The sequence below is a fragment of the Hyposmocoma kahamanoa genome, unplaced genomic scaffold (assembly GCF_003589595.1).
Source record: "Hyposmocoma kahamanoa isolate Upper Pololo Valley unplaced genomic scaffold, ASM358959v1 88, whole genome shotgun sequence".
NCBI classification, from domain to species: domain Eukaryota; kingdom Metazoa; phylum Arthropoda; class Insecta; order Lepidoptera; family Cosmopterigidae; genus Hyposmocoma; species Hyposmocoma kahamanoa.
The window spans coordinates 10,675,123-10,694,952 of record NW_020654466.1 but is presented as its reverse complement, the minus strand read 5'-3'; the positions used below and the strand labels follow the sequence as shown (position 1 = coordinate 10,694,952).

The 19,830-nt window shown below is 39.2% G+C and overlaps 1 protein-coding gene across 1 annotated transcript in view; it reads left to right on the top strand.

Annotated features, from left to right (window-relative positions):
• Positions 1 to 17,409: 17,409 nt before the first annotated feature.
• LOC113235994 overlaps positions 17,410 to 19,830 on the top strand; it is a 4,353-nt gene continuing 1,932 nt past the window's right edge. The window contains exons 1-3 of the mRNA XM_026471919.1: positions 17,410 to 17,506; positions 17,966 to 18,093; positions 19,580 to 19,618. Of these exons, the coding sequence (XP_026327704.1) occupies positions 17,436 to 17,506; positions 17,966 to 18,093; positions 19,580 to 19,618 (238 nt within the window). The 5' untranslated portion in view covers positions 17,410 to 17,435. The remainder of the gene's footprint in view (positions 17,507 to 17,965; positions 18,094 to 19,579; positions 19,619 to 19,830) is intronic.

Below are 19,830 nucleotides of genomic sequence, written 5' to 3'. Positions count from 1 at the left end.
TAGTTTTCATTGGAGGTATCGATTTTATCGTGTAGCTGACGTCATTCGCGCAAATGAACTATCGCGCATTTAAGTTTTCGCGCAAGTGGCCATTCGCGCAAATGAACAATCGCGCATTTAAGCTTTCGCGCAACCGTCTTCGCATTATCGTCATTCGCGTAATCGGCATTCGCACTCACGTAGTGCACCCCACGAAAGAGCCTCCCCGCACGACGTACCGTTCTATTCACATACGTCTGGCGCACCCTGGCCATCGATCGCATTAGCAAATCCTTTCAACACGATGGGATGCCTTATAGTGCATGCCATCGATATGATAATAAGAAGAATACAAACTTACACAAAATAAAACTGAAACGGATACCGTAAGCGCCCAGTTACGCGACGCGAAAGCTTCGCGCGGTCGCCGCGAGGCGACGCTTTCACGTACATTAATGGCGAATCTGAATTCTATTTACTAGGCAACAACATTTAAATTCCTTTGAATAATACAACCACGTGACCGGGATGCTCATTTAAGTTAAAACGTAAAAGCTAATATTATAGGAGACGGAAGGTAAAATATTTTGTCGCTCAATGCTGATCTTTAAACCAAAAGCGGTACACCAAAGTATATTTGTCGTTCGTTAAATCACTATGAACTACGTTCGTTAAAACACTATTAAGAAATATTTTTACCGGATACCATGTATGATTGTTTAGTACGTTTCAACACGCGTGATGGCAAGGAATTAGACCAGCACTCTGCCAACACCTGCTCGCATAGTACAGACGACAGCACATCGAGATACACATTGACGGAGCTTGTTCCGTTGGAAGCGATATTCGAACAAAAGACGGACTCCCCAACTCATTACATGGTATGCTAATGTGTAGCGGGCTGGTATCCCTAACTCGATGAGTAAGCGTCTATTTTGCGTGTAATTTATTATAATATTAAAGCATGAAACACACAGACATCGGGTGCGGGTAAGGTACGGGTCACCATCGCGCCTGCGCCCGGTGTATTGTCGTCCATATAAATACAAGGAATTAGACCCGCCGCGGTCCCAACTCGACCCGCGTCCAACTCACGCCCGACCCGCACCCGCTCTCTGTGTTTCACGCTTTACGGCGCAATAGTTTTACCCTTAAGCTCCATACCTGTGATTTAATAAACATAAAATAGGTAAAACACGTCTAAAAATAACAATTTTGCCAATGACCGTAGCCGTAGAACATAAGGCACATACGTGATCAATACCGTGATGAATACCTGTTTATACTATTGACAAAGACTTCAATCTACTGATAGATATCGTTGCAGTCCAAAGTAATAGTATAAATGCGAAAGTTACTCTGTATGTTACTTTGTCACGCCTAAACTGCTGAAGCAATTGATGAATTTTGGTATAAAGATTGATTGGTGGACCTAGGAGAAGAACATAGGCTACTTTTTATCACAAAAATAAATCTTAAAGGGGTTGAAAGAAAGTCGAAAGTTTGTATGGGAAACGAATAAAACTATGAAAATTAGTACACTAAGCTACTCGAAGTTACTACTACTTCTGTGCAGACGAAGTCGCGGGCAGTAGCTACTGGTCTTATATATCATTGTATCGTTGACTATTATATTGCTATAGATCTTCGCGTATGGCATTTTAGCCAAAGATGCACTTATTTATGGCCGTAGAGAATTTAATGACTAGGAGTTTATGCCTCTGACGTCGTGTCGCCTTGTAATATTTATGTTTAAACAAGGTTTAAACAGTGAAAACGTCAAAGGTTTTTTTACATAATATTTAATAGTATTTTATTTGATAAAATTTTGTAAGGTTTATTATTTTACTTCGTATTGTACTTCTTTTGCACGCGTTTTGTAATTGATATATTTTACATAGCATGAACATTTCGTATATTTTTAATTTATTTTTGTACCAGTTAAGATGGGTAATTGCTGTTCTTGGATTGCAAATTGTATATACTATGCCCAGAAGTAAGTGATTTATTTACTAATGACCAACAGGTAACTTTATGAGGTTATACTGAAAGATCCTCCTCATGTACAGGGTTAAGAGCACGTCAAGCTTTACACTTAAGACTTAAATCCAACTCTATGCCGCTTACGATAAGAAAGGTCCAAAGTACACAGTGTCAAGCTTGATGTGCTCTTGGCTGTATGTAATGCAGCGTGGCGTTACATTGGGCACTAATTAATAAAATTTCGTATGACATTGGTAAGTAATTGTGAAGCGGAGCACAAATGCGAGCGGACTTTGTAAAGTATTTCATCGCTTATGTGCGCGATGCATGTAGCTCACAACACATTGGTTCCTTCAAAAAATCATGAAAATAACCAATAAACGTTAATCGATCAAATCAATCAATCAAATCAATCAATCAAATCATTTACTTGCTAGAAACATAATGGTCAAGATAACAAATAATAGAATAGGTACAAACACGTTTCAAAACAAAATATTCTAGACATGCAAAAAATTGGTCGTCACATGATAACATTAATTTTATGTATAATTAATAAAATTAATGTAACAATTAATATATCAGTAATAATAGTAAATTAATTCCAATTCGTTTATATAACAATATTTATTGAATAAGTTCTTTAATACTATTATAGTATTAAAGAACTTATTCAATAAATATTATTTATTTTATTTTATTTAAACACTTTATTGTACCACAAAGTAACTTACAAATTTTCAGAAACAATTTAAATATATATTTAAATATTGTACTTTATCTTTCAACTATTTGTATAATTTTGTTTTAAATAATTTTATGGGCAAGTCTTTAATGTCATTTCGTTCTGGTACTGTTATAAATTGTAACACACAAACACACACACAAACAATTTTGGTTATATTTCTACATCTTAGGTACTTTAAAAAAGAGTAGTGTGTTCATTGACTTACAAGTTGGATCTTTATAACTTCGAGGGTTAATGTCAATATTTGTGATAAATATGTTATGTATATTGCTTTTTACAAAAATAATAGTCTCATAAATGTATAAGGCAAGCAAAGGTAACAAACCAAGATTTTTTCAAGAATATAAGTCTACAGGAGCTGACTTACCTGTCATTGCACGCATACATTTTTTTTGTGCTAATGACACTCTCTTTATGTTTGTACCACTTCCCCAGATAAGAAATCTATGACGTTAATACACGTAGGCATCTGCACAGGGATCGAAATGCAGGTTCTTGCTCTGATCAACCACTCTATTATCACTACCAAGCAGCGTACGATCTAGGCTAACTGAATCTATCTAATATCTTCGCCACTAACAATAATGGGCGAAGTTCATTTATCACAATACTCCGTTGTAAGTTGAAGTCATTTTGTCGGACGCTTAGCCGTCAAGCCGCACTAAGGCTCGGCGCGTTGTTTGAAGCTCAGCGCGGGGCGTGCGGACTCTAGATGTCAATAGGAAAATTTGATTATTTATATACGTAAATTAAAGGACCTCTGTATTACCCAAGCTGACCATTTTGTCAAGACTTTTGTCGTGGACAATGCAGCATTTTTTACTCATAGGAGTAAAAAGTTTAACCCTGAATCTAGCTTAAGTTTGTATTTTCCTTTTTGGGTCCGTTTGTCGCGATATTATCGGGATAGCGTTGTCTTGGTCTGTACCTACATCATTAACCCATTTATGCGTCCACTGCTGGCCAACAGACGCTTAGGCGCTTCTCCTCTCCTCTCAGGCGCTTAAGCTACTATGGGCTCTTGTGATGTATTTCTAAGAAAGCACTAATTAAAAGTGCTAATGGAGCGAGAGGGTGCTCCACTGGTACCCACGACTGACCCGTAGGCCGCGAGGGCGGCCGCGCCGACAGTGGAGGGACGATATCACCCAGGTGGCGGGGGTAACGCGACTAGCTGCGGACAGGGATGAGTGGCACAGGATGGAGGAGGCCTACGTCCAAAGATGGGCTTTCCAATAAATTTTAAATCGCATATTTAAATTTGAAATTATAATTCTAATTTCATTTTAATTTAATTTACTTTAATTTAATTTTAATTCTGCATGTTTTGTATAAATGGAATTTTGTTTTTGATTTATTTTTTTTTGGAATAAAGGCTTATTATTATTATTATTATTACTAATTAAAAGTTACGTTTAATTGCAGGCTTTCTTACTGTATCGCTTTGTTGGCCGTTACGAGTTGTCTTTTGGTAACCATAGTGGTCACTCTAGGGGTTGGCATAGGGATGGGCTATCACTACGCAGTCGTTGAACATAAGACCCTTGAACTTAAACGTGAGTGAACTCTGTACGTTTTTTTATTATAACAAATAACGAGACGAACAAGTTGAACCTTGGTGGTGATTTTTTGATCCGATATACCCACAGGTAAATTTTATTTTGGTGCCAGATGTAGTACTGGCAGTCTTATTGGAGGTAACTTGCGCTCCGGGGACATACGTCGGAAAATTATCATGTGCACGCAGATGTACGCAAATGCTAGCAAACAAAACTTAAGAGATACCAAGTTGCATGTTGACTAGTGCTTATACATTTTAAAAGGTTTCGGAAAAAAAACTTAACCTGCTGTTGTTGGCCGAATTGGTTATAACTCTTTACTACTACATTCTTTATGGTTGACGCTTTTTAATAATATGAAATCGTATCGTCTGAAAATAGTAAATTTTGCATTTACAGAAATGGCAAATACCTCTGGCGGCGCGTCTAATTCCTCTAGACGGAACGATATTCTCTTCTATCGTAGAAAGGCACCTTTACCGTCTGCAAACATAACTGAAGAAGAAATACCAATTCAAAGACACCGCACATATCGCCGGCGGCGACGCAACGATTTCAAGTTTAACTCTTCACATTTGATCCCCAGTTTACCAGATTTGTTTAAATTAACAACAATAAGAACTACCCATAATTTATCAACGACATTCACTACGCTAACAACGGAAAATCTGTTACCAAAATATATGAATACAGCAAAGAAAATGATAGATATTTCACAGTCCTCGACTAGTGAAACAGAGAATATACGTTTAAAGATAATGACACACACAAACAACAAAATATTGGGTAAAGAAATGGAGTTTACGGGAACTGGATACTACTACGGTAAAAGTAAAGATGAATTTCGTAAGACCGTTCAGAAACAAAAGCCACTACATTTTTTGAATTCTCTGATACAAATTTATCAAAAGCTAATGCCAAACAATTCCTCCTCCACACATTTATAAAATGTCGTTAAAGTCTTATTGTAATAAGTAGATATTGCTTCTAAGCTGTAAGAGTTAGCTATAAATGCAAGGGGGTTTAGGAATGCCTAGTGTAGAATTGTAATGAAATGTTATTGATTCAACACATATTGGTCTTTCACAATTTAGGTTGCTATTTAGTTGTACTATGTTAAATATGGGCCAAAAGAATCTTATTGTAATAATCGACGAAACGAAAGTTTGAAGGTTATGCGCCAGTTATGAGAGTCATGCTAAAGGAGTAATTTTTTTTTAGTATAAGTCAAGGACGAATTTTAGGGTCCGCGCTGAGCATAGGTTGCTTATTTGTACACTGTTCACCGCTATCCTTTGCCACCATCTTGCCACCCTGAACCATCGACAATATAAACTTTCCATTTGCCTAGTTTGTATGTCATTCATTATGCTTGTTAAAGTGGCATAAATCTGTTTTTAAAGAAATTAGAACAAAACAGTTGGTGTATAGTGTTACACCTTGTATCTCTGTATATTATCTGACGATGTTTTGTGTAATAATTCAATAGGTAGTTTGTTATTTTAATGTTTACTTTGCTATTTCTGTTATATTTAAAAAATATTTTTACTTTATTTAGGGTTTTTACGATTATTGTGAAATATTTAATAAATGTTTTTAATACTGTGTATTGTGTTGTTAAAAGCGGAAACGACATTACAAATGTTCCGACTATGTCGCGACGCTAAATGATTGAGAAAGGCATTTCGGAATGCATATTTTTTTCTCTTTCTTATTATAATAATAAATGTTCCCAGGCTCTTAATCTACCCCACAAATTAAGAAGCGCCCAGTTACACGAGAAAGTTTTCGCGCGGAAGCCGCGCGGCGACCGCTCAGTTACCACGCCTTCATGTACATTAATGACGAATCTGAATTCTATTACCTAGGCAACAACATTTCAATTCCTCTGAAGAAATTTACCGCACGGTCGCCGTGCGGGCCGCCGCGTGGGCCGCCGCGTAGACTAAATTCAAGCCAGATTTATCATTTAAATGAAAACGTAAAAGCTGAACAAATAAAGCGTATTTTGCCATTACAGTTAGACTCACGCGGTCGCTACGCGGCGGCAACATGGACTCCGCTCTTCGACCGCGCGGCGGCTGCCGCGGACCCCGCTCGGCGACCGCGTAGCGGCCGCGGGGTGAGCGCGATAAAATTCGTGTCGAATAAATGCGTCCTAAATAGTAGCAGAAGTGGTTAGTTTAACATCACACGAGTGACCACTATGGACTTGATCTACCCCACAGAACAATAAATAGTAGAAGAAGTGGTTAGTTAGCATCACACGAGTGACCACTGTATAGATAATGGTCTGTACTTAAGCTCAGTCCGCCATTTTCGCTTTGTACGGTAAGGTTGTGTCATTCTTAATTTTTAACTGCCTCCGTAGCCGAACGGATACCATGCCGGACTGCCACGCAGAGGTCCCAGGTTCGATTCCCGGGCCGGGAGAAATAGTTGTATGGCCAACAATTATTTCTCTCGTGAGTTTGGGTGTAATTTGTGGTTGTCTATGTGTGTGTATCCATGGCACCCGCGACACAGGGTTTCCCTAGTGCGGGGCTATGTTGAGTGTGTGCGTTATTTATTTATTATTATTATTATTCTTTAGTGCAAATTCTTTAAAATGCTAGAAAAATGCCTTATTGTGCTATTTTGGAGTGAAAAATGATAACTGCACCAAAAATATTACCCGTGATAGTATTTCATATCATCGGTAAGTCTTATTTTAATAAATTTCAATTTTTTTGTTAAAGCTTATACTCCTGCAATATGGTCGCTTCTTTTTTGGAGTATTAAATTAACACCTCCAATTCGTCGTCGTTCAGCAATTAACCGCTAGATGACAGCACATTGATTGAAATTTCAATGTAATATCAAAACGTAACTTGCTATAATAGGTACCTATTGATGGCCTGGAACCATCGAGTATATTACCTGAAATATAGACGAAATGTTATTTAAATTGTTTGAAAACTATTTTGCCAAATCATTACGGTGACAACTGCGCTCCGATTGTCCTGCCCGAATTCGAAACAATTTACGGGTGTCGTCAATATAATTTTGTGATTCGTTCAGTACTAATTAATACTAACAGTGTTATACTATATTATAGTAACACATAAAAAAGTAAGAAAGTTTATAAATAGAAAACTTCCTCGAGGGCCGCACCCTGGGGCCTCGTGCCCAGAAGGCTGGCAACATTTCCCCTTTGAATTGCTAAACTTATTCTTTAGCAGAAATAACTGCCAGGCTTGTGGTCACCGGAGGCTTCTATCAGGCGATCAGACAGGTCCTTCGCTAGAAGTTTCGCCTGTGGCCCCCAGAGACCCAGGGTTTCAACCGTAAAAGGCACAAAGCTGTAGCACTGAGCAAAGTTGGCGCATTTGAGCTTTTTGCGGTTCTTCTCGGCCGCTCTGGCCACAGAGCCTGCGCCGCCCACGCTTGCTTAACATGGGAGGGGGCTACAGCGTCTCACACTTGCTGTCTCCCTAGCTTCCATGGACCGATAGTCATACCGTCAGGCCTCTTATCGTCACTGCGACAGATGCTGTATTTTAGCACTGGTGAAGGCTCGTACGATGATGTTATTGAACGCTGCGTGTCGGGATATGCGGCCAGCGCTTCGAATACACGAGAGAGCATGGTGACCAAACTCGTCAACAGCATCAGCACACGTGCATTGATGGTCGTTACATTTATTGGTAAATAACTTTATATTTAATATTGATTAAAATGGCCCATGACTAGGTATTCTTAGTTACTTAAAACAAAACTGGCAGCGACCAACATGTGGACAGCTCGAGATTAAAATATTAGACTCATGTTTGCTTAAAACGAAGTAAGTAAATGGTCAAATGAAAATATTTTTATGACGTAACTGAATTATTTGACACGAAATAAGAAAGGAAATGAAACCATTTTCCGGATTTAAATCGCGTATATTTGTTTTTTCAAACAAACCGACGTTTCGAGCCCTTTACACAGTCCCATGGTCATGGTTGACTGAGGTGGTACAGTCATCAACCAGTTATGTCTAATATTAATGCAAACCACCCTATTTTTTCCACTATAGTTACAAAAGTTATTAATTAAATATCTTATTTTTAATTTTACAAAGAAACATTCCAATTTATGCTACATTGCGTTTTACAAATTATTTTATTGAATGAACTTTTATTAAGTTCAGTTTATTATTAACTAATAATAAAAATTAGAATAAATTAAAACATATTAATTAGTATTGCAGTCTTATGTCTGTTTGGAATTTTTCATCAGAGGAAATACAGGATCTCAAACTGGTGAAATTAGGATATTTTTTTAATTTCATTGGCCTCTCGCAGCATCCTGGGTAGATAACGTACTTCTTTTGCAAGGACCTGGGATTTATCAAACTTCATTGAATGTGTAGGTCTTAGAGGATGGAAAAAAATAAAAGAAAGGAGGTGCCCTAACTACGAAATGAACGCGCATACGTAAACAAAAATTGAACGAAGAAATGGCGGATTTCTTTAGTGTCGTACCATAATCAATCGATAAGTCATTATCGACTTGTAAACATTTAATTAAAGTAGATCAATATTCCATTTGGGAATATTATAGGTTGTATGGGAATATCCGGGAATGTCAAATAAAATTTTGAAATTTATCGTTTTGCGTTTACAAATAATAGTAATAAAATAAAATATAATAAAAGTGAATTTGCACAGAAAAAATATAATTTGAGAGTATATAAAAAAAGAGAAAACTTTGAAATATAACTCTTATACATTTCCAACCTCAAGATTCATATTTTCATAGAGAAATTTTTAAATAGATTCCAAATAGTGTAGGCTTTTTTGTATTTATGCATTGGTATAGAATTAATATCAGTGACTGATTTCAGTGAATCTTTAATACTTCCATTTAATTTTGGAAATAAATTAAAGTAGTAATATTGTCAATAATAATATTATTATCATAAGTTTATTTGCTTAAAACATGGTATTATAACAGGAGATGTAACAAGAGACAGTGTTAGTATAAACATGTTTCGCATATATTAAATAGCATGCAAATGTCTGATTATACAATGTCCATTGAGTACTATTGGCCGAGCGTCTTTGATTTGTACAGAAAAAACAACACTTCTACTACGTGAGATAAGTAGTCATGAGCGACTGCAAGTTGTGACAAGCCACGTCAAACGAACACTTTAGCGCTCGCCTTCACCTGGTCAGCTAGGCGAGTAACACCGAACGATGGCAAGGCAAGGCAAGGCAAATAGGCTGTCCGTCTATACGTTGGTATTGGCCTTCACCAGGCAACGTTGGACCAAAATGGTCATTGTATTGCTGGCTTTATAAAATGAGAATTTTTAGTAGTTAGAGTTGTTAGTGGGAAAAACCGGAAACCGGAAACCGGAGTGCATAACTTTATTTTCAGGAACTGAGAATGCCTAGTAAATGAGTCTTGTTTAATCTAAATTAAATATAAAAATATTTACCAATACACCTAATGATGGAATTGCATTACCATGTAATCTAGTTACATTCAAAGTTTTCAAATATTGTGTATCAAGTATTTGTTTCAGATATTGGGGTACCTCAGGTATAAAGGTAAACTTCCAAGTATTTTCTCAATGCCGTTTATTGAGGCACCAGTAACACACCAATTACATAATATTATTAGTCACTAACTACGGACGTCCTACACTTTCCTTCGTCACTGCTCGACTGAGACTCAATTTTCAGGGCTAAAGCCTTAGCATCGCTGGCTCTAATCAAAGAGCACTGACTTCCCAGATCGACATGGCATGTGATTGTCGCCCCATTTACTTTGATCTGAATAACATACTTGTCCATGGCGTCGTCTTCAATAGTCACCTCCGAAACCTGTATTTGATTCTTGTCGTTGCCTTGAGTTTTGTCTTTGTCTTGTACATTGTGGAGTCTACCTTTAAGGCAGTTGGTAGTAAGATGCCCTAATCGATCACAGTTCGTACATTTAGCTCGAGGTTTCGTGCACTTGAAACTTGGGTGACCGTTTTCGTTGCAGTTGTAACATTTTAAGTTGTTCCTGAACGTTCCGAATTTTGATGTTCCGGGTTGGTTTGGCGAAGGTCCCGTCCTGCGATCATTAGTTCTTCTTGTAGACGTATCATGACTTTCCCGACTCTGGCCAAACTTAACAGTTCTGAAGTAATTCAATACCTCCTCTGGCTCATGAAATGCAGCGGCTTGTGCTCCTACTTTAACTGTTTGAATTTGTTTTGAGTTTTACACCGTGCGGTGACGGATTAGAATACAATTCACCGCCCCTCTCTTCCCGTGGGTGTCGTAAAAGGCGACTAAGGGATATTGAGCAACCAGCTGCTCCACTGGTGGTAGGGCTTGAAAACCCGCCTGGTTAGTGACCACCGTGCGCATGATGGAAAACCCGCCAAGTATTCGCTAGTCGGATGCGTTCCGGGATCAGTCAGCGTACAACCAGAGCCCGAGGGAACGCTGCCGCGACATTTGTGGTCTGTGGAGGCTTCCGCCGAACCAGTGCCAGGACAACTGCATTGACCCGCCGGCCAGGGAGACCCGTAGAAACGGTTGTTCCGCTGGCCGCCCGCGGTACAGTACAGGGGCCCAAGCGTGCTTAACCAGCTCGTGAGGCTGCCTCACCATGCCGCGCATAATCTCGGTGTGGTTTGTCGTGCCGGTTGGTGACCGGGAGGTGGGGTCCCGGCGGCCATTCCCGGGGGGGTTCGGGGGCCCTTCCGTCCGGCGGATCAGCGCAACTTGTCTGTAGGCAAGTCTCTGGGGAAGCAGGCCCCGCGATTTGACCGCTTGTGTCGCGGCACTGTTTTCTCGCTTCACGCCTCTTTTTCCCTCCAACATGTTAGCGCAAAGTACAAATTTCGGTCGTACAGCGGTGCACACCCCCACCACTAAAGCGCTCTTTAAGGTGAAGTTCACGAACATTCGAGGACTCCACAGTAACATCCACGCCGTCCATCAACATCTTGAGATGGCTCGACCAGAAATGCTGTTCCTTACGGAGACGCAAATACTCTGCCCGGCTGACAGCAGCTACTTGAATTACCCTGGCTATATGCTTGAAGAGTCCTTCAAAGCGAAAGCTGGGGTCTGCTTGTTTGTCCGGGCAGATGTTTGCTGTCGCCGTCTGCGTCATTTGGAGGACCCCTCCTTCTCCATCCTTGGGGTACATGTTGACCTGGGCAGTCATTGCCGTGTCTACATGTGCCTCTATAGATCCCACCACGGCGACATGGAGACAACTCGTCTCATGGACCACCTTACTCGGGCGACAGATGACGCGCAGGCGCAGTTTCCTACAGCGGAATTGGTGTTTTTAGGGGACTTCAATGCTCACCACGAGTCGTGGTTAAGTTCCTCTAAAACTGACCATGCTGGAAGAACTGCCCACACATTCGCTCTCACACACGATTTAACCCAACTGGTGAACCAGCCCACCCGGATTCCAGATAGGGTTGGTGACGCGCCCTCTTTGTTGGACCTTCTGCTGACGTCTCGCCCGGCTGGATATCGGGTGGTGGTCCAAGCCCCTCTGGGCACTTCGGATCACTGCTTGATATCCACTAAAGTGGCAACGTTACTGCCACCATCACCTACTGTGGCTAAACGCCGCATTTGGCATTATGCGTCGGCAGATTGGGACGGTATGCGGGACTATTTTGCATCCGTTCCCTGGCGGCAGCGCTGTTTTAGTGAGGTGGATCCAACAGCTAGCGCGACTGCCGTTGCTGATGAGATCTTAATCGGGATGGAATACTACATCCCGCATTCGGATCTCGTCAGTAAAGGGAGGCGCAACCGCTGGTTCAACCGCGAGTGTGCTGTGGCTGTTGAGAACAAACAGACTGCATACCGCGCTTGGATCAGGGGTCTAGCTTCAGACGATCCCAATACGAACTCACTTAAAACAGCCTACAATAATGCCACCAGGTCTTGCAAAAGAGCGTACATCAGAGCGGATGCTCAGCGCGTCGCATGAGTTGGCCAAGAACTCTTGACGCATCCCACAGGTAGTCGTAGCTACTGGCGTCTGGCCAGAGCCGTTGCGTCGAACTTCTGCCAGCCCTCGCTGCCACCGCTGAGATATTCTGACGGCAATCTAGCCCACAAGCCGCAAGATAAAGCCGACCTCTTGGCAAATCTGTTTGCGGCTAACTCCTGTCTCGACGACTGTAACGCACAGCCACCAACTCTACCTCACTGTGGCTACACGATTTCTGATATTCGTATCAGACAATGCGATGTGCGTACGCAGCTGCAGTCTCTCGACGTCCGGAAAGCTAGTGGTCCTGATGGTATCCCAGCGATTGTACTTAGGAATTGCGCAGCTGAGTTGACTCCCGTGCTAACGCGACTGTATCGTCTGTCGCTCTCTTCAGGTCGTGTGCCGGACTCTTGGAGAGAGGCTAATGTGCAACCAGTTCCCAAAAAAGGCGACCGATCAGACCCGCATAATTACCGTCCCATAGCCATTACTTCCATAATATGCAAGGTTTTAGAGCGGATCCTTAATAAACAACTGACCCAATACCTAGAAGATCACTCCATAATTAATGATCGGCAGTATGGGTTTCGTCCGAAACGATCAACGGGTGACCTTCTAGCGTACTTATCGCATATTTGGGGTGAGGCTATAGACAAACGTGGCGAATCGTTGGCTGTTAGCCTCGATATAGCCAAAGCGTTCGATCGGGTCTGGCACAAAGCTCTTCTCTCCAAGCTCCCGGCGTACGGTTTGCCAGCCCAGTTATGCAGCTGGATTGCCGATTTCCTTCGTGAGCGGAGAATTCGCGTCGCTTCTGACGGCAGCATTTCGAGGTTCGTGAATGTGAACGCCGGCGTACCGCAGGGATCCGTCCTATCTCCCACGCTTTTCCTTCTGCATATCAATGATATGCTTCCACTTGGGAATATTCATTGTTATGCAGATGATAGCACTGTTCATGGGGGATATCATGGATTCCCCGCAGCTGGGCGCGCCGATACTGACAGAGAGCGATCTGATCTTGTCGTTGAGCTCAATAGGATATTGGACCTCATATCTGCATGGGGATCCAGTAATCTTGTTGAGTTCAACGCCAAGAAAACACAGGTTTGCGCGTTAACAACAAAATTGTCGCCGTTCCTTCCCATGCCTTCTCTGATGAGCACAGCACTTTCACCTCGGAGCAGTTTCACCTTGCTCGGTATGGAAATCTGCTGTGATTTGAATCCAAGGAGCTACATCGAATCTGTGATCAAAACAGCCTCACGGAAACTCGGAGTCCTGAACAAGGTGCGACGTTTTTTCACGCCGGACCAGTTATGCCTGCTGTACAAAACACAGGTCCGGTCTTGCGTTGAGTATTGTTCGCACTTGTGGGACGGCTCCGCCAAGTACCTACTCGATGCCTTGGATAAATTACAGCGTCGTGCTACTCGAATTATAGGCGACGAAGAGGTCTCATCACGCCTTGAACCTCTGCAACTGCGTAGAGATGTTGCATCGCTTAGCGCCTTTTACCGCATGTACCATGGTGAGTGCTCTGAGGAGCTGTTCAACCTCATCCCCCCTTCCCCGTTCCTGCTCAGAAGCACGCGTGCTGGCCTTCGTAGTCACCGTTTCACTACCTGCCGCATTCCATCGCGTACTAAAAGGTTCGGTGGCTCCTTTCTCTGCCGCACTGTTGACAAATGGAACTCCCTTCCGGCACATGTCTTCCCTCCCTCTTATGATATGGGGTCCTTCAAACGAGGCGTGAAGAGGCATATTGTAGGCAGGCAGGGTGGAGGCGGCTAGTGCAGTGAGGATTCCATCGCTGCACTAGGTTCCTTCGCGTTTGGATACCACTTTCCACTTAACATCAGGTGGAGTGGAGTCATTTGCCTGTCAGGTATAAAAAAAAAAGAAAAAAAAAAAGAAAAAAAAAAGTTATGTTAAAATTTGACTCTTCAAAATGAAGCAAATAAATGAAAATAGTCTTTGATTCAATGTTTATTTTCGGCACTATTATACGGCGGTATGATATCTAACCATTCTTTTTTCATTTGTAGGTAAACTTGAAATAGTAAAAACAATAATAATAAAATAATAAAAACCTCGTAATGAATAATTTTAATAACAGAATATCGACAAGATCGACAATATGTACGCTTCCAAGAACAACACTTATCTCAAAATAATCATTAACAACAATCATCAAAATATACAAACAAACAGGCAATCTGAAGAAACCAAAACAAAACTTGGCAAGATTTATGAATAAACTACTTAAATATGTCTAATTACATGAGATATTTGGGGTTTTGTGTGATTTATAGACAGAAAAATAACACGTGTCTGTACAATGTTACATTCGTTCGATCTTCGCTTTTTCAAATGCCTGTACTGCTGCAGCGACGAATTTTTATTAATACTTAATTATTCTCACTGTCAATATTTTTGCCCATTTTATTACAATACATATTTAGAATAATTCAATAAAACACTTGGAAAAGCATTTGTTTTGACATTTGATGTACTTCCCTTTGACAACCGCATCATGTACCTCATGTACTGTGAAATGGCCACGCATAGATAAGTGTGGCCACGGTTGGCATTTAAGATGACATTACGTATTTTCGAGTCTCATGTTTGACACAGACCAGTGTAATGCTATCTCTTTTGGCTTAAGACGGCACGCAATATTTAAACAAAGACAATAGCATGTTTATGTTTTCAACGTCGAAGTGCATCATATACATATATGTAACGTCTGATTTATATATGTCAACATAACATGTCCTTTAGGTTTATCCATGACATGGTTGCAGACTGCAGACTTGTTTACGCAACGGTGTTTGACATCAGCCATATGTTCTTTGACGCGGGTACAAATACTTCGCTTCGTTTGTCCAATATAAGAGAGACCGCACTCACAGTGAAGCTTGTAAACTCCTGCATCCTGTAAGGGGATGTTACATTTCACGAGTCTCAGGAACTGAGAAATCTTCCTCAGGGGCTTGAAATAGGTCTTGACAGATGCACTTGACAGATGTCTGAGGACTCTTCGAAATGTCGGTTTGTTTAAAAAAACAAATATACGTGATTTAAATCCGGAAACATAGTTTCATTTCCTATGTGTAACAATCGCGAAAACCTAGGAACACGATACGAAATAAGAAGTAAAATTTTATCTTAATTTTAATCATTCTTGGCAAATTGAATTTGTAACTTGTGACATTTTTATTGTTGTCGTAATTTAATATTGTGGTTGTTTAATATGGGAAACATTTTTTTTCCGTGCTCTAAGACTGGCACTGTTTCTTGTTACATCGTCTGTTATAGCAAATTAAGCAAATAAATGTATTATTAATTCTATATGTGATTTTATGATTATCGATAATATTACTATAAGTAATTTTATTTATTTCAAAAATTAAAAAAAAGTGTTAAAGATCCTACCCTAAGACACCTAAATCAGAATCACTGATATTAATTTTATACCAATGCATAAATACAAAACAGCTTGCACTATTTGGAAAACTTTTAAAAATATCTTTGTAATATCAATCTTGAGATTGGAAATACGTAAGGATCTCCAAATTTAGATTACCATTTATTTTTCTTTTTTTAATATACTCTCAAATTACATTTTTTTCGGTGCAAATTCACTTTTCGTAATATGTGAGCATTTATAAATGCAAAATAATAACTTCAAAATCTCTATGACATTTTCGGATATTCCCATATTTATGACATAAAACATTCCCAAACGGAATATTGACACACTTTAATCAAACTTTTAATATTCATACTTTGATTACAGTAAACTACACAAATTACAAACTTAGAAAACGGTTTCAACATTCAAGCCATACATTTGCATGTCGATTATTGACATATCTATGATTATGGTACAACACTAAATCCGCCATACGTGTGGTACAATTTTGGTTTTGTTTATTCCGTAGATATGGAAGCTCCTTTCCTTTCTTTTTTTCCATCCTCTTAAGTCCACACCCATTTTATTTGTAAGTCAATGTCCACACCCAATGCTTTCCGTGGTAGCTACTGCTACTTCTTTTTTCAATAGGTCTTTGCCATGTTGCTACATGACCCTTTCTTTTCAGCTGTTTCCTGTATCCCATTCCACCTTTAAGGTCTGCTGTGCCATTGTTTAAAAGTTTCACTCCTGGTCACGTATCTATTGAGATACGATACCAGGAGTGAAACTGGTCTCAAGTGTAGATGCAGGAGAATTTCGAGTACTAAAAACCTTATCTTGTCATTCGGGACTCTGGCAAGATGGACAGATTTTTTCACAATTTAATAAACTAGAGTTGACAATAAAGCTAAGGGTAAGGGTAATGGTGAAATTACCTTAGACTAATCCTCTAAGGAAATTACAGGTACATGAGACTTGTCAACTTACATCTCAGAGTGACAGGCGCAGTGGCGAAGTCCCTCACAAGCTTTGGGTGGCACTGCAACTCGTATGAACAGGCATGTCACTTAACACCAGGCTCATGACTTTTTCATCCCGTCTCTTGGTATCATAAAAAAAGAACGTTCGAAAACACATATGGTTAATACCTAGCTTTTAAGATATTATGTTAACAAATAAATTTATATAAGAACATTATGGCATATCTTTGCTAGATTTTTTACTTAGAAAATCTCTTAGGTATGGTAAAATGAAATTATATTACCATATCCCGGGGTCTTGTAACATATTGTTTTAATCGATATGTGTATATGATATGATCCGAGTTTACTTTGGTAGTTCTCTATTATCATAAAATTTACATTACAAATTATTTTAAGTTACTCGATTCTGTGATATATATCTTTTTCAAATCGATACAACAAAACAAAAAAATGAACATTATACCTACAATTTTTTTTAAGTTTAGGGTGGAAAGAAGGTAAAGGAAGTTTCGGTTTAGGTTTGAAACAGTAGAAGTTTAGGTTTGAAACTTCAAACCGCCAAGTGTCGGAAACAAGAAGAAAGAAAGATCATCGACCTATGGATAAAACAATACTACTTCATATTTTGACATTGTCTTCATTCATATCTTTTGAAATCATGAGGAACATTTTCTTTTACTTTGATAGTAATATTTTTTCATTCTTCATTATTTACTAAGTTCTACGTTTTGTATTTTTACATTTTTTATTGCATATAAGAAACAATTACAATGTGTTGTAACCCTTTTTTTGACGTCGGATGCGGCCACGCTGTAGCTAGTGGCATATACCAAGCACAAAGGTAAGTATTTATACTTTCTGGGTTTACCTTAAAGATCTGTCCAACGTTCAATCAATCGGACAGTTCACCTGGAGGATTATAGTAGTTAACAGTTAAGAATCTTCAGTATGGCAAAAGATCTTGAAGTCTCCTGTGTTTGTGATTGCTCTGACTTCCCCTACCCTGTAATCCAAAATAGTACCTAAACTAAACTAATAGAACATAATTATATGTGTCATAGTATACGTGAGACTATATTTTGCTATTCTCATGTTTATTTAAACCCATGGCCACCTACACGTGTGCAAGTCGCGGTGTCTGTTCGTATCTCTCGGTCAGCGTGACGATGAATTTCAAACAGTGGGTCACTTTATTCGAAATATATCGTTCCTAAAACCTAAGAACTCGATATATATTACTCCTGTTTTGTTCCCTCATACCGTGCATGTAGAATTTTTGTTTATGTGGTGTTTTGGACAGACTGGCGTTATGCTGTGCGGCAGCAGCGATTGCGGCGTGTCTTTTAGTCACACTATTAATCATTGGGGGCGTAGGCGTAGGTGTTGGCTACCATTACTGTGTCGTCGAGTCCAAAACCTATGAATTAGGTGAGTGATGGCAAATATTATAAATAAACTTATAATATATAATTATAAACTTTCCTTAAGGTTTAGACGCCTCAACATATTTAATGTAAACGAATCTAAAGTTACCCTTTCGAAGTCGTTGATAAAAATTAACCATACGTATTATATTTATATGCAAACATAGAAAATTGTGACAACCTAATTAGTAGTAGAGAGGAGTGGTTACTCGTAATATATAATAATAAATAACAAGTTTATAATAATAAGATTATAAGCTTGTGGCGGTGAAGGAATAATAACAATGATTGTGAAGAGCCTGTATGTCGAAGAAAGGCGTGTGACGAAGTGTCCCGACCTTGCATTGAGATATCGCTTTGTAGGCTATAGTCAGTATAGGACCTACGATTTTTAACCGACTTAAAAAAAGGAGGTTATACGTTCGGCTGTATGTATGTTGTCCGATTTCTCTGGCAATTGTGGGCCGATTTTGAAAATTCTTTTTTGTTTGAAAGGGTATACTCTCAAGGTGGTTCCATTGTCACCAAGTCAGAATCTGATGACGGGATCTCATGGAAATCCTACGAAATCCTCTAATTTTAGAAGCACGTACAGGGTATTCAACGATTTCTCAAAATCAACCATGAATGTGGATAGATTGATGAATAGTTATTATAATACTGTGTACAAAACGAAATGAGACAAAAATAAATAAAAATAATTACATGCACTCGATGTCGTTTGGATTAAATATCAATTTTATTATTTTTCGCTTTTTAGAGTACTGTTTGTTGTTTTTAAATTTGTTTTATTTAAGTTTGTTTATTTCGTACTGCCTCTGAAACTTTATAGTGCCCCGGGACGTAATCGCAACACAAACGTAATCGCACGTTAGATATAGCAATAATATACAACAACAGTTTAGACAGATGCTCGATTTTTTTACTACCTGTCTGAAATACCACTCTATAATCTTGCATTAAACATTTCCCTGAGGTACCTGCTTACTGTTTTAGGGGCAGCAACCGAAAGCATCATATAATGAGTTATAGAATACGTAAGAATAATGCATTGCGTGATCGGTTGTTGTAATAATGACTACCTCTAGTCACAACCCTCTCATTAGAAAAGCTCGAAGCTCCAGGTCCAGCAATAGGACATTACAATTTTGGAAAAAATAATAACATAATAATAATTATTATTTATTTCATTCGTTTAAGTACGCGTACAGTAAAATCAAAAACTTATTTCTATGATTGTACGTGCTACTTATATAAAATGTTTAAAACTCTCGAATCCCAAACTAAGCGACAGCTTGTATTTTGGGATTTAGAAAACTAATTAAAGCTGTAGTAAAATTAGCTATCTCAACGCAAGGTTGATTATTTGGAAACAAACCAGTTGGATAACATCACGTCTTTAAAAAAAATATAAGATTTTTTTTACTATTAGGTATATGTTGTATGTATACATATACATTTATTGACATAACGCCTTTTTTGCCGCACAGATCTGCAAACTTTCAGAAAAAAATATACGCAACCTAGTGGTAAGTTTACTGCTACTACTCCTACGGGTACTACTACTACTATTTATACTACTTTTACTGATACTACTCCTACGAAAAATACTCCTACTCATACTACTTCTATAAAGACTACTCCTACGCCTACTAACACTGACATTGATTTTATTGATATGACTTATACTGATACTACTCCTACTGCACCTACTCCTACTGCACCTACTCCTACTGCACCT